The sequence below is a fragment of the Herpailurus yagouaroundi genome, unplaced genomic scaffold (assembly GCF_014898765.1).
Source record: "Herpailurus yagouaroundi ecotype Mexico unplaced genomic scaffold, PumYag 187, whole genome shotgun sequence".
Classification (NCBI taxonomy): domain Eukaryota; kingdom Metazoa; phylum Chordata; class Mammalia; order Carnivora; family Felidae; genus Herpailurus; species Herpailurus yagouaroundi.
The window spans coordinates 30,604,680-30,620,533 of NW_024412418.1; the positions used below are offsets into that span (position 1 = coordinate 30,604,680).

General features: G+C 47.4%; 1 protein-coding gene across 17 annotated transcripts in view; it reads right to left on the reverse strand.

Moving 5' to 3' along the window:
* Window positions 1-15,854, reverse strand: part of NAV2 (neuron navigator 2) — a 742,917-nt gene that overhangs the window by 165,874 nt on the left and 561,189 nt on the right. For all 17 annotated transcript variants that reach the window (XM_040495644.1, XM_040495643.1, XM_040495633.1 and 14 more), the window contains one exon: window positions 2,368-3,469. In XM_040495644.1, coding sequence (XP_040351578.1) covers window positions 2,368-3,469 — 1,102 coding nt within the window. The remainder of the gene's footprint in view (window positions 1-2,367; window positions 3,470-15,854) is intronic.

Below are 15,854 nucleotides of genomic sequence, written 5' to 3' on the forward strand. Positions count from 1 at the left end.
GGGATGATTCTATGGGCGAAGGCATGAAAAGCCTTAGCAGGGTCTCTGCACATACGTAGCATGTGCTCCATAGCTGTTCCCACAGGGAAGGGTTCCAGACCACCCAGGGACTTGTAAGCTAATAAAAGACAGAGCCCAGGCATCCTGACTCCCATCCCGGCTCACCTGAGAAGGAAAAGCACATCAGAGCGGCCAGAGGGACATCACACAGGGTGAACATGGACATTCAAGTACAGCTTGACAGATACGCATGACATTTTCTCATTTCTCGTATTTGTCAGACATTTGCTCTTTCGTTAAGAGTTTTCCTCTCACAGAGAAGCGTGAAATTTTAAAAGAGGTTAAATGTTTTACAATCTTTCAAATGATTCCAGAAAAAAAGAAAAAGGGAGTGAAATGGATGGTGTCCAAACACCATCATATATTTTAATTTCGAAAATGCAAATCAAGACTCTGGGAGCAGTAGCTTGAATATGTATTACCTCAGGACTATTAATGTTACTGGAATGATAAAAATTTCATGGGGAGCAATTCAGCTGCCTCCATGGTTCAGAGAACAACTGTATTAAAAGCCCTGCATGGAGACGAATGCTGAGTCATTATCTAAAAGCCCTGGCACTCTTCTCCAATGGTTAGCTGAGCTAATGACTGGATGTAATAAAAAGATGACCTTCTCCCAATTAAAAAGTCCGGGTGTGACCCCTGCTGAGGGGGAGGGTAAGCAGAAGAGAAAGAAGGAGGGATGGGACAAAGAGAAGCCTGGCCTTGCCTCACTGGCTGGACCTGCCTGGCTTTACTCTGAATCACTCAGGCCAGTCTTCCCACTCACTGTTGGCAGGCATGGTAACAAAGCCTACGAGAACACAACTCAGGCAGGGAGAGAGGGGGTATCCATTTCTTCGGGGGAACCACACAAACACAGGAAGCTGAAAGTATGGGCATGAGTCTGCATGTGAACAGGTGTGAAAATATATGTGTGCATATGCACACTAGCATTTTATATACGTATGTGAACTTGTGTCCATACTTGGACATGGCTGTCAATGTACGTCCATGCCTACGGGCGTCCGTGTGTGTGTGTGTGTGTGTGTGTGTGTGCAGTGTATATGTATACATACTCAGGGCAGAAGCTGTAAAGTAAGTGCCTAGATAATGGCATTCACTCATCAGGCCCCTTTTGCTATGCAGAGGTATTAGTAACATTCTGCTGTGCAGAATGGCCAAATGTACTCCATGTCTCAAGTACAGGATTAAGCTGGGCACTGTGAGCAAAGCTCTGGGAGTCCCTTAAAGCACAGCTGCCATCTGTTGGAGAGGACTTGTCCACGTGGCCAAGGACCACCCAGAGCCCGTGTCCTCCATCCTGCAAAGGTGCGTGGTACAGGCTGGGCAATGAGAGGCTCTCACAGGCCACAAGCACACAGAGCAAGCGGCACCTGGCTCCACGTGGTCTCCCGCAGTCCTATGGATGTGCCAGTAGAGAGAGAGAGTGTGGGGGACAGATCATGGACAGAATGGAGTCAGACAAGCAAGCATCCAGGCTTGTCTCCTCAATATAACCTGATTCTTTTGTTCTTCTAGAACTGATCTCTCCCTGGGGCTCCTGGGTGGCTTAGTCAGTGAAGCATCCAACTCTTGATATAAACTCAGGTCACAATCTCACGGTTTGTGAGTTCAAGCCTTGCATCAGGCTGCCCAATGCACTGTCAGTGCAAAGCCTGCTTGGGATTCTCTCTCTCTCTCTCTCTGCCCCTCCTTCCCCCAAAATAAACTTAAAAAAACAAACTGATCCCTTCCTATCACTACCTTGCCCTTTCATGCTGCTCTCTTGAAGAAAGATTCTAGCAAGGACTGAAAAAATACTTAACACGTGCCATGTGTAAGCAGCTGTGAGGATCTGGAAGCTCAAGACGAACGCCTCTGTGAGAAGAGGTCTCACCCATTCAGCAAGGTGACATCTGTGTTTCTCATTTTTTAAGGTACGTTCAGAAAACGTTAGGACCGATGTCGGGGCCGGTCACACTGAGTGATACCAAACCACACTTACCGTGTCTGCTCCTGCTGTGGCTGCTTCTGAAACGCCCCTGGGTCCCCACGTGCCTGGCCAACTCCCCCTCATCCTGGGGTCAGCTCGAATTTTGCTTCCTCTCTTTAGCTTTCTCTCCCGCTCCCCCAAGCCGTGTTGTACTAGCTGCTCCCTCAAGCACACGTGTAAGGCTCTACTGGGAGCTTATCGAGGCGTACGTTAGCTGTCAGCTTTCATGTTCCTGGAGGGCAGGCCGGGTTCCTGCCCTCAAAGACCTGGGACCCACCAGAAAGGCTCCTCTGCCCACGGCCCAGCAAGGGCGGACGGGCGGCTGCACCTACCTGTACAGGAAAGGCGCGACGGTGGCAGTGTTGGGATGGTTGTATTGCTGCTGGGGCTGAGGTAGCTGAACACTGACGGTATTGCTTCCTGTGGTCTGGGTGGTCCCGACGGACCCGCTGACGGTCTGGCTGCTGATGCTGTGGTTCAGGGTGGTCCCTCCAGGGCCTCTTCCTTCTGAGGACGCCAGGCTGGAGGAGGAACTGGAGTGTCTGCCGTCCAGCTGGGGCTTCTGCTGGGGGAGCCCCGAGCTCGGCTTCCCACCCCGGCTCCGCTCCCCCTCCTTGGAAGGGGCAGGGGCACTTGGGGACTTCCCGGGCAGGCTCTTCATTCCTGGTTTTGGTATTCCACTGTGGGAAGGGGCTGTGGCCTCCTTCTTGGCACTGTTGAGCTTCCCCCCCTTGGGGATGAAGCTGGCGATCTTGGAGGACTTTTTTGGCATCTCAGTCACTGCCGCCCCGCTGGGGTCTTCTTTCGGCCCCTCTTTAAGGTCCGGCCTGTCTGTCACAGAGGCTCTCTTGGCGAGGTCCTTGCTTTTCTCCTTTTCCTTCTCCCGCTGTTGTTTCTCCTTTTCCTTCTCGTTGCCTTTCGGGGAACTCTTCTTGGTGGTCAGCGCCCGGCTAAAAGTTCTCTGGGCGATGCCCTTGAGGGCGATCTTGGGGCTGTTGGAAGCGGGACCCGCCGTGGACAGCGAGCGACTGGTGGCTTCCGTCTCTTCGCTCTCTTCAAAGCTGGGTAGAATCTCGAGCCGCTCACAGCTCGTGTCCCGCGACCCCGGGCCCTCGCCTGCCTTGGAACCCCCTTTGCTGTTGAAAAGCTTTAGTTTTTCCAGCATGGACCTCTGACTGTTGGGGGCTGGCTTCATGGCTTCAGGGCTGGGCCTGGGGGCCTCGGGCACGGGCTGCTTGACCGAGAGCATGGACGGCGTGGCACTGTGCTTCACGCTGACCGACTTGCTGCGCCAGGGCTTGGAGGCAGCACCGGGCTGGGGGATGGCCGAGGAGGTGCCGCTGTTAGCAGGGGAGGGGCTGCTGCCACTTTCCAGAGGAACAGGTGCATTTTCACTCATTCCGGGGTGGGAGGAGGCTGGGCTCGCCAACGGCTCTGCAGAGACGGGGAAGAGAAGGAAACCCGAATTACACCTGTGGACCTGCGTTGATGGCCAGGGAGGGTGGACCATGGTTCCACAGCTCATCACTCTCAACCCAAACGCTCAGATAGCTCCACCACCCTCCAGTGCCTTACCCGTGGTTAAGTCGTTCTTTGTTTTTTTAATCTTTATGTATTTTGAGACAGAGACAGAGTCTGAGCAGGGGAGGAGCTGAGGGGAGGGAGACACAGAATCCGAAGCAGGCTCCAGGCCCTGAGCTGTCAGCACAAAGCCCGGCGTGGGGCTCGAACTCACGAATCGTGAGATCGTGACCTGAGCCGAAGTCAGACGCTTAACTGACTGAGCCACCCAGGCGCCCCACCGGTGGTTAAGTTTTTAAATCCCACCTTGACTTCCTCCTGCTCTCCATCACACACAGTTCGCATTTCCCGTCCTATCCTGGTATCTGCTGTGCAAATGCACACTGATCTTAATATCAACATGTGCAAAGCACAATTAAGCATGCGTTTCTGGTAAAAAACCAAAAACCTGCACCACGAAAGATGTAGGAAACACATACTGTTTTTGAATTATTCGACCCACAACCCAATTTCCCGGTTAATGCGAAATAATTGAAAATTAGCCGCCTTTAAGAAAATGTAGGAGAGACATTAAAATGAAACAAAAAAGAAAGAGAAACCAAGCGTAATCTTTACAGAAGAATAATTACCCAAAGAAGTTGCTAAGTCCTATCAAAGCACAGATGCTTTTTCCTATGTTGACATTTTGAAAGCGGTACCAGCATGATTCAGGCAAGACTTAAAAAAGATTTTTTAGCTTAAGAGTATAAACTGCACATCGATTTACTGTAGGCATGAAAACACACAGGTTATCTGAAAGTCAAGGTCTCCCCTTTGGCGCTTAGGGTGTATTTCCCCAGCCAGACTCTCTTCTCCGAAATGCCTCAAGGTATTTGCAAAGTGGAGTCAGAATGATTTTAAGGGCGGGTCCCAAGCTGGAGTTCGGCTGGCCGAGGCGGCCCGTACCACGGAAACGAGATCAGGGATGCCCTCCGCCACGAGCACTCAGAACCAAGCAGCTCTATCGCCCACACAGGGGCAGCTGTCAGATAGGAAGTGGCCGGGAAGGCATGCCACGGCTGAGCCCGGCGCCGTGCCACCCACACCCCACGCAGCCCGGTGCACGGAACGGAGAGGATGTGGCCCTTCAGCCCCCGAAGAGCACGTCCGTGTCTGCAAAGTCACCACAACACGACTTACCTAGCGGCAGCCACTTTCTCCCACAACGGCTCCCTAGGAAAAATTCTCTGACCGGAGAGGCTGCCCTTCCAATTGTCACAAGTGTTTTCAGTTAAACTGCTCATGTTTCTAATTAACTTTTGTCATCCGCAACTGCTCCAGTGCCCAGAAGCCTGGCGGGATTAACGGCTGCTTCTTCTGCCCGTTTTTTTTTTTTTTTTTTTTTTTTTAATACCTATGTTCCGCTGCCTTCTAGCAACAGAGTAAACTGTGTATAGAGCGGCTTTTTATGATTTAAAAGTCAACGGCCGCCAAAGCCGAGTGCAGGCAGCCCCTGTGTGGGACATGAGCACCGAGCCGGGAGAACTCCCGACAGAGGAACGGCTTTCCTCCACTCACTCCCAGCTGCTCCGGGAAGCCACAGCTCCAGGGTGATCCAAAGCAGACCTCCCAATGTTTTAAAACACATACATCTTCCTGACTTACTGGGGATTTGGGTTTGGAGCGGGGGGGGGGGGGGGTGCTGCACAATCCTCCCTAACAAAACTCACGAGGCGTTGTTGGATCTTTTCCTGGGGCGAGCTGGAGACCGGCTTGCAAACAGGCTCGGGAACCCACCCACACTGCCGGCCTTTCAGAGGGTCTCCAGCAGCCTGACGCTGCTTATGGAGGGTCTCCTGGTATCAGGAGGTACAGAGAGAGCTAGGCACATTGTGAAGAGGGGCTCACTATCCCCCTTTTATGAGTGAGGAAACCGCGGCTCATGGGAGCGCTAGTAACGGACCCTAAACCACAGAGCTAGGCATGGACATAGCTGCGACTTGAACCCAGGTCTCCTGATACAGTGCTCTTGGGACTGTATCACAGCTACCTCCTTTGGTGAAGGATATATTTAAACAAGAGGCACTTAAATGGTAGGAGTGCTTTTTAGGCATCAACTTTTCTGTTGCTAAGGTATGTTCATGCCATCCTTTTTGGGGCACAGCCCAGCCCAGCCTCTGGAAAGGAGGCAGCCTATAATGCAGAGGCTGGCTCTCTGCAGTAAATACTGGTGACCTCCAATCCCGAGTTCCACTTCTCATAAGGCAACTGTCTTTCCCTTAACCTGGGTTCAGATCTGACGCAAAAGTATTCATTTGTTCACTCAATATATTCATTCATGTCAATATTCACTCATTCAATGTGTATGTCAGACGCTGTTCTAGGCACCTGGGATACATCAATGCAAAACAAAATCCCTGCCTTCTTAGAATTTACGGTCCAGCAGGGGAACGGATAACTAACATGGCTGATAAATTTTATCATTTTTTTTAGAAAATAAGAGCTAAAGAAAAGGGGGTCTTTGGGGGCAGGTTGTAACAATGTCCTCACAAGAACGGCATCATATTCAGAGGTGTGCCCCTCTTTCCTAAAGAAGTCTTAGGCACATTCCACTGAGTGTAAGTGCACGGATCAGTAGGACTTCTCTGCTCCCACACATGCCTTAGAACCTCAAGAAAGCTTGCTTGCAATGGTTTGACAAATGCTCCTACCTAGCAGGTCTGTGTATTTCTAACACTAACAAACACAGGTAGAAATCAACCAACAGCTAACTAGCCAAGGACTAACCCAGAGTGAAACAGACACCTGGCTCATCTAAGTGAAATGTGCAGACTAAGCTAAAGATGTTGTCTCCTTCAGATCCAAGGTGCCAGGCCAGGGGCGGGGGAAAGAGGGAGGCTGGGGAAGGGCTCGCACGATGTAGGTAGGACGCATACCACGCTGGGCCAAAACAGCTCGCTCCCAGAAACTTCCACGTGTCTTTTAAACCCCTGCTCAAATGCCTTCTGTGTCACACTGAGACCTTCAAGCTGACTGACCCACTTGGTTGGCGTCAGTCACATGGCATTTTCCGAGGACTTTGGTCATACCTCCCCATAAAAGGATTTTGGAGGGCCACTTACATATTCTAGCCACTGGGAATACAGAGGAATGCAAAATAAGGTCTACCCACTAGGAACTCACTGTCCAAAGAGGCAACAGGCCTCAAGCAGAGCAGAGAACAATGTAAAGGACTACAGAGGGCTGTGTAGGGTACCATGATACCTAAGGGTTGGGATCCATTAACTCTCCCATTTGGGAAACCTTCACAGAGCCAATGACCTCTGACTTGTCACACCATGTTTCTGCTCTAGGTTGGCTGGCTAGCCCACTGGTCCACACTCCCTGACTCATCTTTGTGTCCGACAGCCTGCCAGAGCATAGGAAACCCTTGGTATGTGGCTATCAGATTGGAGGTTGGTTTTGACTTTTGCAATTCATACTTAAGGCAACAGAGCCACAGCCTTCTGATGAGTCATGAGTCAAAAAGTTTTTAGCCTAAACTCCGGCAAAACCAAAAAACACTATCAGGACTCGGAGCTCCAGAATTTCCACTTAGCATTTGGCGTGGGCTCCTCTGGTTATGGAATCATGGGGACATTTCAAGGCTATTCGATGCAGCTGTTAACTGTAGAGATGATCTGAATTTGGTTTCTAGAACAGGAGTTTCCTGAGTAGGGCTGCAGGGCACCAGATCACCTGAGGATAAGATGATCTATACTTTGCTCTTATGTCATGGCTAGAAATCCCCTTAACGGTGAAGCGGGCTCCAGGTCACGAGTGGTTTTGCCATGTTCCCATCATTCTGAAGGTTTCACACCAGTGACCTTGGCTGTTTAGGGCCTGTTCTTCCTTCTTTGGAAAACAGCCATTCCTAATGCCGGGATTTTATGATTCCCAGCATGAGACTGTCCTTACCATGCTTCTGAGACAGTGAAGTAAATATGAGAGAGATACGGGTAGGTGAGTGAAGCTTTAAGCTTTGTTACCAACCAACAGTGTGACCCACGATGTGCCATTTTGCCCCTCTGGGCCTCAGTTGCCCCATTTGTAAGAAGGATGAGCTATTTCTCTAGAGTCTTTTCCACTCTGCTTCCATTCAAATCTCAGTGAGTCTCCGAGAGGCCCAGTGAGGCTGAGGCCAGAGAATGCAGCCCTCAGTTCTATCATTACTCTGTGCTGTGGCATACAGGTGTTTACCTTCCAACATTCTCCCTCCACAGCTCTCTTAGGATGTTTACTAGTAGACATCAGTGAAAACTGGCTGGGTCAAGGGACAGTCAGCCTTGAATGAGGGACTTGTGAATTCAGAAATTCTGGTATCCTATGAAAACAAGCCTGGGGAAGGGAAGGTGGGGAGAGGTCTATAAAATTAAGAGCACTTCGCTCCCTAATGAGGAACAGCTCTAGTTTCGGCTCTCATGTATACACACCTCTGTTAGAGTAAAGGAATCTAATAGGGAGGAAAGAGAAAAACATAAAAGAACGTTCTGAACATCAGTATTTCTCTGGCAATTAATGGTATGCGGGCCACTGTAGTAGGTGAGCCTATTTTCAATGGCACACGGATGAGTATTTTTATATTTTAAAAGTCATATATTTATTTTATTGCAATAGAACAGATAACTAGCCCATATATAAATGAACAGTTTCATGATTATTAGACATACATTTAAAACTGGAGCCGATTTAAGGAAAACAAGAAACAAAAACGCACAGATTTGGTTCACAGATTTGGCAAAACTCACACAGGTCTGTGGAAGACTGAAGCTGGGGAGACACTACTCCATTAAATCAAGAAATGCTTATTTTATATATAAAATCTGTAATAAATATTTTATAAATACCTACCGTGTTAAGTCCACGCTTTTGGAAAACGTAATCAACAAAACAGAAATCAAACCAGAAGGCCCAAATAAGGACGAGGTTTAAAGCTAACCTGAAATGGCCACCTTTTAGAGTTTTAGTTCTTTGTGTGTATTCGTTTAGAGAATTTTGCTGAGAGTGGCTAGCCTAGCAGTGGCGCCATGACCAGGCCTTGTTTAGCCAAAGACCATTTAAAAACTAACGGCTTTCCAAGTCTGGACTGCTGACCAGTAAGAATGACACATTACATCACCCCCCCGTAAACATCCAAATGTCCACATGCAAAACTGAAAAATATCAAGACATACTATTACATGCAATAGACTCTGATCTACTCTACCCTAATCCATTTTTTAAACGCCTATCCCTGAGCCCCTGAACAGATTTTATGACCCTCGAGGGGACTGTGCCCTGAAGCCTCAGCAGCTCAGTTCTAAAAGACCAGCTTCCAAGGTTCACCCACCACCAACTGACAAACCACCACAAGAAGGAAAAGTCTCATTTGAAACAGTGCAGACAGGATGTCTTTGAAGAAGAGAAAGGGCTTTTTTGCTTTTTTTTCAGGGTTTACAGAGAACATTAATCCTCCTGGAGGGAGGGGGAAAGTTTGTGGCAACCAGCCTTAACCTTCCCTGACAGTAACCAAAATACTTTCTAAATGAAAATACTGTCTAAGGCAGATAAATAAGCATTTCTTCCTCTCTCCCCCCGACAGGGCCAACACTGGCCGCCAGTCCCTTCTGTCCCCAGCCTCCCAGTTAGGGGGACATTGGTGGTCTGATCCTGATGCCAGCAGGCACCCAGGGAGCATGTTCTAGGCTGGCTGATCCCAGCTCCTGTCACCCCCATTGTGATTTTAAACCTGCCCTGGGGACATTTCCCCGCCTAAATCCTCTCAGTAGTCTTCAGGAAAAGACCTGATAATTGGGTCTGGGAAAATGTTTGCAATTTCCTACAATTTGTCAAGGTGTCAATCTTGAGCATTCAAATTTGTTAGGATAACTGAAACCTGTTTTGTGCGTGCGTGCGTGTGTGTGTGTCTGTGTGTGTTTGAAAGTACATGGACTCTAGCCACACAGGCTGGAGACGGTTTTCAGAGTTGCTCGGGTCAATTTCTCGACAAGTCTGTTACCCACCACATCACAGAGGGGCACAGGAACCTCGCTCGATCTGCTAAATAGTTCTGGAGGATTCCTTAAACATGGCCAGGGAGCATTCTCAGCACTGCTGTGATCAATGTCTAATCTTAAGAGTGTGGGCTTAAACATAGTTTTCTCTCTGATCCTTCTTAGGGAGGATCATTGCAGGTATAGAAAGAGAGAGAAGGGGGTATAAGAACGACCAAGGAAAGTGGGCAGGAAAGTGCCAGGGCATGGAGCTGGGTTTGGGACCCATACTTTCTAAGAACCTTCTTGTGTCTGCAATTTCAGAGGCTCTGAGAACATCCAAGTTAGAATAAGGATGATGATCTACCTAAACAAACGTTTTTTTACAAAGTTGCTCTGTTAATCCCTATCAAAATCCCAATGATGACTTTTGCAGAAAGAGAACAACACATCCTAAAATTCATATAGAATCTTAAAGGACTCTGAATGACCGAAATAATCTTACAAAAGAACAAAGTTTGAGGTCTCAGAGTTTCTGATTTCTAAACTTATTACAAAGCTACAGTAATCAAATTGGTGTGGTACTGGCCTAAGGACAAATGGACCAATGGATTAGACTTGAGAGCCCACAAATAAACCTTTGTGTCTATGGTCCAATGGTCTTTAATACTGTTCAATAAAGTCAGGGTGGCCCTTTTAACAAACGGCGCTGGACAAACAATATCCACATGCAAAAAAAAAAAAAATCAAGTTGGATTCTTATCGTATACCATATAAAAAAATTAACCCAAAATGGCTCAAAGACCTACATGCAAGAGCTAAATTATAACTCTTAGAAGAAAGCTTAGTACAAAAGCTTCAGGACACTGGATTTGCAATGACTTTTTGGATATGACCCTAAAAGCACAGGCAAAAAAAAAAAAAAAGAGAAGCCAGGTAAGTTGGATTTCATCAAAATGAAAAACTTTAGTGCATCAAAGGACACTGTTCACAGAGTGAAAAGGCAATCTACAGAAAGGGAGAAAACACTTGCAAGTCAGCTATCTGATAAGGAATTGGTGGCCAGAATATATAAAGCACTCCTATAACTTACAAACAGCGATACAACAATCCGATGGAAAAATGGGCAAATGGACATTTCTCCAAAGAAGATACACAAATGGCCGATGCACACATGGAAAGATGTTCAATATCATTAATCATGAGAATGCAAATTGAAACTACAATAAGATACCACTTCATACCCATTAGGATAGCTATTATCAATTTTTTTGTGTGTTTTTATTTATTTTTGAGAGAAAGAGACAAAGTGTGAGCGGGGGAGGAGCACACAGGAAGGGAGACACAGAATCCGTAGGAGGCTCCGGGCTCAGAGCTGTCAGCACAGAGTCCGACGCGGGGCTCAATCCCACAAACTGTGAGATCATGATCTAAGCCGAAGTTGGACACTTAACCGACTGAGCCACCCAGGTGTCCCTAGGATAGCTATTCTTTAAAAAAAACCCAAACCCCCTCCCCCTCAAAAAACAAAACAAAACAAACAAAACAAAACAAAAAAAACCCCAGAAAATAAGTCTTTGTGGAAGACGAGGAGAAATTAGATCGCTTGTAAACTACCATGAGAATGTAAGATAGAGCCATTGTGGAAAACAAAACGGGAGTTCCTCAAAAAATTTAAACCTAAACTATGATCCAGCAATTCCATTTCTAGGTATACATCCAAAAGAAGTGAGCAGATATCTGTGCACTTATGCTCACAGCAGTCTTATGCACAATAGCCAGGGGCGCCTGGGTGGCTCAGTCGGTTTAAGCGGCCGACTTCGGCTCAGGTCATGATCTCACGGTCTGTGACTTCGAGCCCCGCGTCGGGCTCTGTGCTGACGGCTCAGAGCCTGGAGCCTGTTTCCGATTCTGTGTCTCCCTCTCTCTGACCCTCCCCCGTTCCTGCTCTGTCTCTCTCTGTCTCGAAAATAAGTGAACGTTAAAAAAAAAAAAGTTTAAACAAAAACAAAACAAAAAAACAATAGCCAGAAGGCAGAAGCAAGCGGAGTGTCCATCGGTGGATAAACAATGGATATTGTTTGGATAAGTACACGGATAAACGAAACACGGTATATACATACAATGAAATATCATTTCAGTCTTCAAAGGGAATGACATTCTGACACACGGTACAGCATGGATGAGCCTCGAAGACATTATGCCGAGTGGCATGAGCCAGCCACGAAAGGACAAAGACTGTGCGGTTCCACTTAGAAGAGGTCCCCAGAGTGGGCAAATTCACAGAAGGATGACTGCCAGGAGCTGAGGGGAAGGGGCGACAACAAGGACAGTTTCAGTTCGGGAAGATGCCGTCTGGAGACGGCGGGTAACGTCCGCAACGCCAAGGTCAATGTCCTTAATGTCATGGAACCGTACGTTTTAAAATAGTTAAAATGGTAATTATCACATGAGACCTATTTTACCACAATGAAAAAAAATCGGATTGTATTTGGCCGCGAGTGACACAGAATTCTGACCGTCGTGGCCTATACCTTATTCCCAGCTCCTACCACAGAGCTGCCACACCCCAAAGGGCTCAATGAATATTTGCTAAATTAAAGAAAAAGCTTCCCGGGGCGCCTGGGTGGCGCAGTCGGTTAAGCGTCCGACTTCAGCCAGGTCACGATCTCGCGGTCCATGAGTTCGAGCCCCGCATCAGGCTCTGGGCTGATGGCTCAGAGCCTGGAGCCTGTTTCCGATTCTGTGTCTCCCTCTCTCTCTGCCCCTCCCCCGTTCATGCTCTCTCTCTCTCTGTCCCAAAAATAAATAAACGTTGAAAAAAAAAATTTAAAAAAAAAGAAAAACCAACAAACAAATAAAACCTACTACCCACGCTCGATCCCTCCACATGGCTCGAAATTAAAATCAGGTGTGCCGGGCTTCAGCCTCTCGGCTGATGATGCCAGTTCCCTTTAAAGCTAAGTGAACTGAAAAGACTAGAAGCTGTGGTGGTGCTTTTAGTGCTTTTCCTTCTACTTGTGGTGGAAATTTTGCTGCAACAGGTCCCCGAAAGGGTCACGTCCAAAAACTCCGGTATCCTGTAAGGGTGTGGCCAGAAAGAAATGTACGGAATGTACAAGTGCCTTTCCCATTAGACTGAAGGCAGCTCTTCATCGTGTGAGCTGCGGGGGTTCCCGGTCTTCCTCACTGACTTTTTCACCCCAGAGGAAGTTTTGGAAAAAAGGGGCCCTCGACAGCTGCAGCAATTACAGTTGTGTTTCTTTTTAATACATGACAAGGTAATTCTTTTTCTTCAGTGGCTCCTTTCAGATAAAATGGAGAGATGGGTAATGAGATCATCCGTTTCTCTCCTGGCAGTGAAACAGCAGTCAAGGAAAATCACGAAGTGCGCTTTCCTACCCAGTGTTCACTACATGGTCTGAAGTTTTACAAGACACGTTTTCTAATCCCACTTTAAGGCCGTGAAAAACTGGTAAAGCTACACGAAGGTTGGCTTACTGGAAATATTAGTAGGCAGTTGGCCTTATCGACATAAGGACTTTGCAGTAAGGTCTTTAAAAAAAAAAAAACAAAACAACTTAAAAGTTTTACTTGAGAGAGAGGGAGGGAGAGAAAGTGAACGCGCCTGCACAGGGAGGGGCAGAGAGAGAGAGAGAGAGAGAGAGAGAGAGAGAGAGAGAGAGACTCCCAAGCAGGCTCTGCACGACACAGGGCTTGAACTCATGAACCGTGGGATGCTGACCCGAGCCGAGGCTAAGAGTCGGATGCTTAACCGACTGAGCCACCCAGGCACCCCCGTAGTAACGTCTTAAAAAGAGAGTTCGTAAAATCTCTCTCTCCCTCCCCCATACACATCACACATCAAAAGGTGTCCTATGCATATTATTAAAACCCTCCCAACTCGGCTGGGTAAGGAGACGAATCATTTGCTGACATCTGAAGGAAAATACCTTTAAAAATAAAAAGGGTTCCTATTCTTTATCTTTCATTTCTTGAAGGCACATCACCCTCAAAACACCCCCCTTCCTCTCTCTTGAACTATTTGTTTGAAATCCCACGCAACAGGCTTCAGGAGAAAGCTTTTGTTTTAATTGGTCAAGCCATTTCTCTATCTTGTACCATATATGGCTATAAGAAAGCACAAAACTGGCCGCAGAAAACTTTCTCCCTTCTTTCAAGGGCATATGAAATTTCACAGAGAGATTATAAACACTTTACAAGGGGGCAAATCTTATTCCTACAAGAGGTCACTGTCCACAGCTAACAGCTCTTTGGCAGAGTGCAATGGCAGTATGCTATTATAAATACATCCAAGACAGAATTAGTCAAGAAATTCTGCAGGCTTTCTCCCCTAAGATACCAGCCCAATCTCCCTTACTCTTGGGGCAAAAGACGGACACTCCGAAATACAAGGCTCCACACCAGCGTTACACCAGAATGCTTTCCAAGGAACAATGCAAACGGGCATTAATAGAGAGAAGAAGTTCCAAGGTTAGGTAAGTTGGGAAAATAGAGGGCTAAATGGCGGTCAGTTTCCTTGCTTGCAGGGCTTCTCAGAGCCTTTACTAGGCTTACTTGCACCGGGAAATATCCAAAATGATAATGGGAGAGTATGGTTCCTAAATGTATTTTTGCCACAAACTGATTTTATGGGGCAGTTTCAGGAAATAGCCTGTCATGGTATGCATTTTGGTAAACCCTGTCTCCACGGAGGGGGTAGAAAATGGCACATAACCTAACTCAGATAAGATAGCTGTCCAACAGGTAACCGTCACTAACCAGGAAAGGTATACAAGGGAGAGGAAGAAGATGTACCCCCTGTCCTCCTGTGAAGTTATAATCTAGTAGACTGGAGAATGCTTTCGTGATATGCATTCTGAGCACTAAGTATCCTTAACATGTATCTGTTCCCTTTTGTTACAATAAGATTAGTCTAAGGCTCTGCACTAAAGCCAAACGAGTATGATAACAGGAAGCAGGAATAATGGCTGCTCGGTGGCATGCCTAAAATGATTTCCATCAACAGTTAGGCTCCCTGTGACTCAGGGCTGGGACACAGCAACCACAGAAACGGATGTGAGCTTGACCTGTATTAATACAAGAATGACATTCAGAACAAAGGAAGTGAGGATCTTGCCCTGCGGTGCCCAGCTCAGACCGGAGCTAGGATGGTACACAACATCAGCATTTGGTGCCCTAGAGATCTGTTATTTTAAGTCACTCATTTCCCAAAAAGGGAAGGAACAGAGCTCTGGGCAGGTAATGACTTCTCCAAGGTCTCGCCATCAGTGAGTGGCACTGGACTTCAGTCTCTGAAGCTTGCTCAATAAAGTAACTTTGCTGGCCCTGCTCCCAAACCTAGCCACTCAGCCTCTCTGGGGATGGACCCAGGGAGTTAGAGTTCTAACTAGCTCCTCGGGTGACTGTCATGCATACTGAACTTGGAAAAGCAGGTACTGAAGAATGTGAACACTACTACCGTGCACAGAGAAACCGCAGTTTTCTCAGGATAGGGGGTAGAATCTGAGGATGACCGTAAACCACTCTCAACAAAGAGCGGGCAGAAAGGATGGAGACATTCAACTTGGAAGAAAGAGGACTTAGAAGAAAGTAAACGTGGAAGAACTCTTCTACGGCGGCTGGTTTTCCCCTTTGATCCTTTGACACTGAACAGCAGCAAAAACGGGTTAAAGCCACACCTGTCAGGACAGGCCCAGGACTCAGGTCTGTTCAGTGTGTGCTCTTGTGAATAGCCAAGGACCCTTTTTGGCACTGAGGGTGCAAGGCCCCGGGGTTCCATGGAGAAGCTTAGGGGACAGCCAGAGCCAGAGCTGTGGAAAAGGGGAGTTAAGCCAACCTGCTTTAATATATTCTCTGCTCCACTTCGACCAGAGCAGCTCTCTGTACACGGAAGATTCTATTTGACAAAAGGTTTCCATGGGGGAGGGGGGACCCTCTGACCATATTAATAATCGTATATTAGTAACAGCCAACATTTACGGAGCTTACTTACGTTTTGTGCCAGACACTGCCAGGAGGCATTTTTATTATACTGACTTTTTTCTTTTGTCATTTGCAGGATAAATCCAGTGAGGTAGGTAATAATGATTCCACTTTACCAATGAGGAAACTGAGGCACAGGGCTTTAGTAGGTCACCCAAGATCAAACAGATTACTGCCAGGCTCCTTTACCTCAAAGTCCGCATACTTCAGCTGCAACCCTAGTGACCCTCCTGTCCTCCCCCCTTCCCCCCAAGAAGAGACAGTAAACTTCCAAAGCCCACGCTCCTTTCTTGGTACAAGAT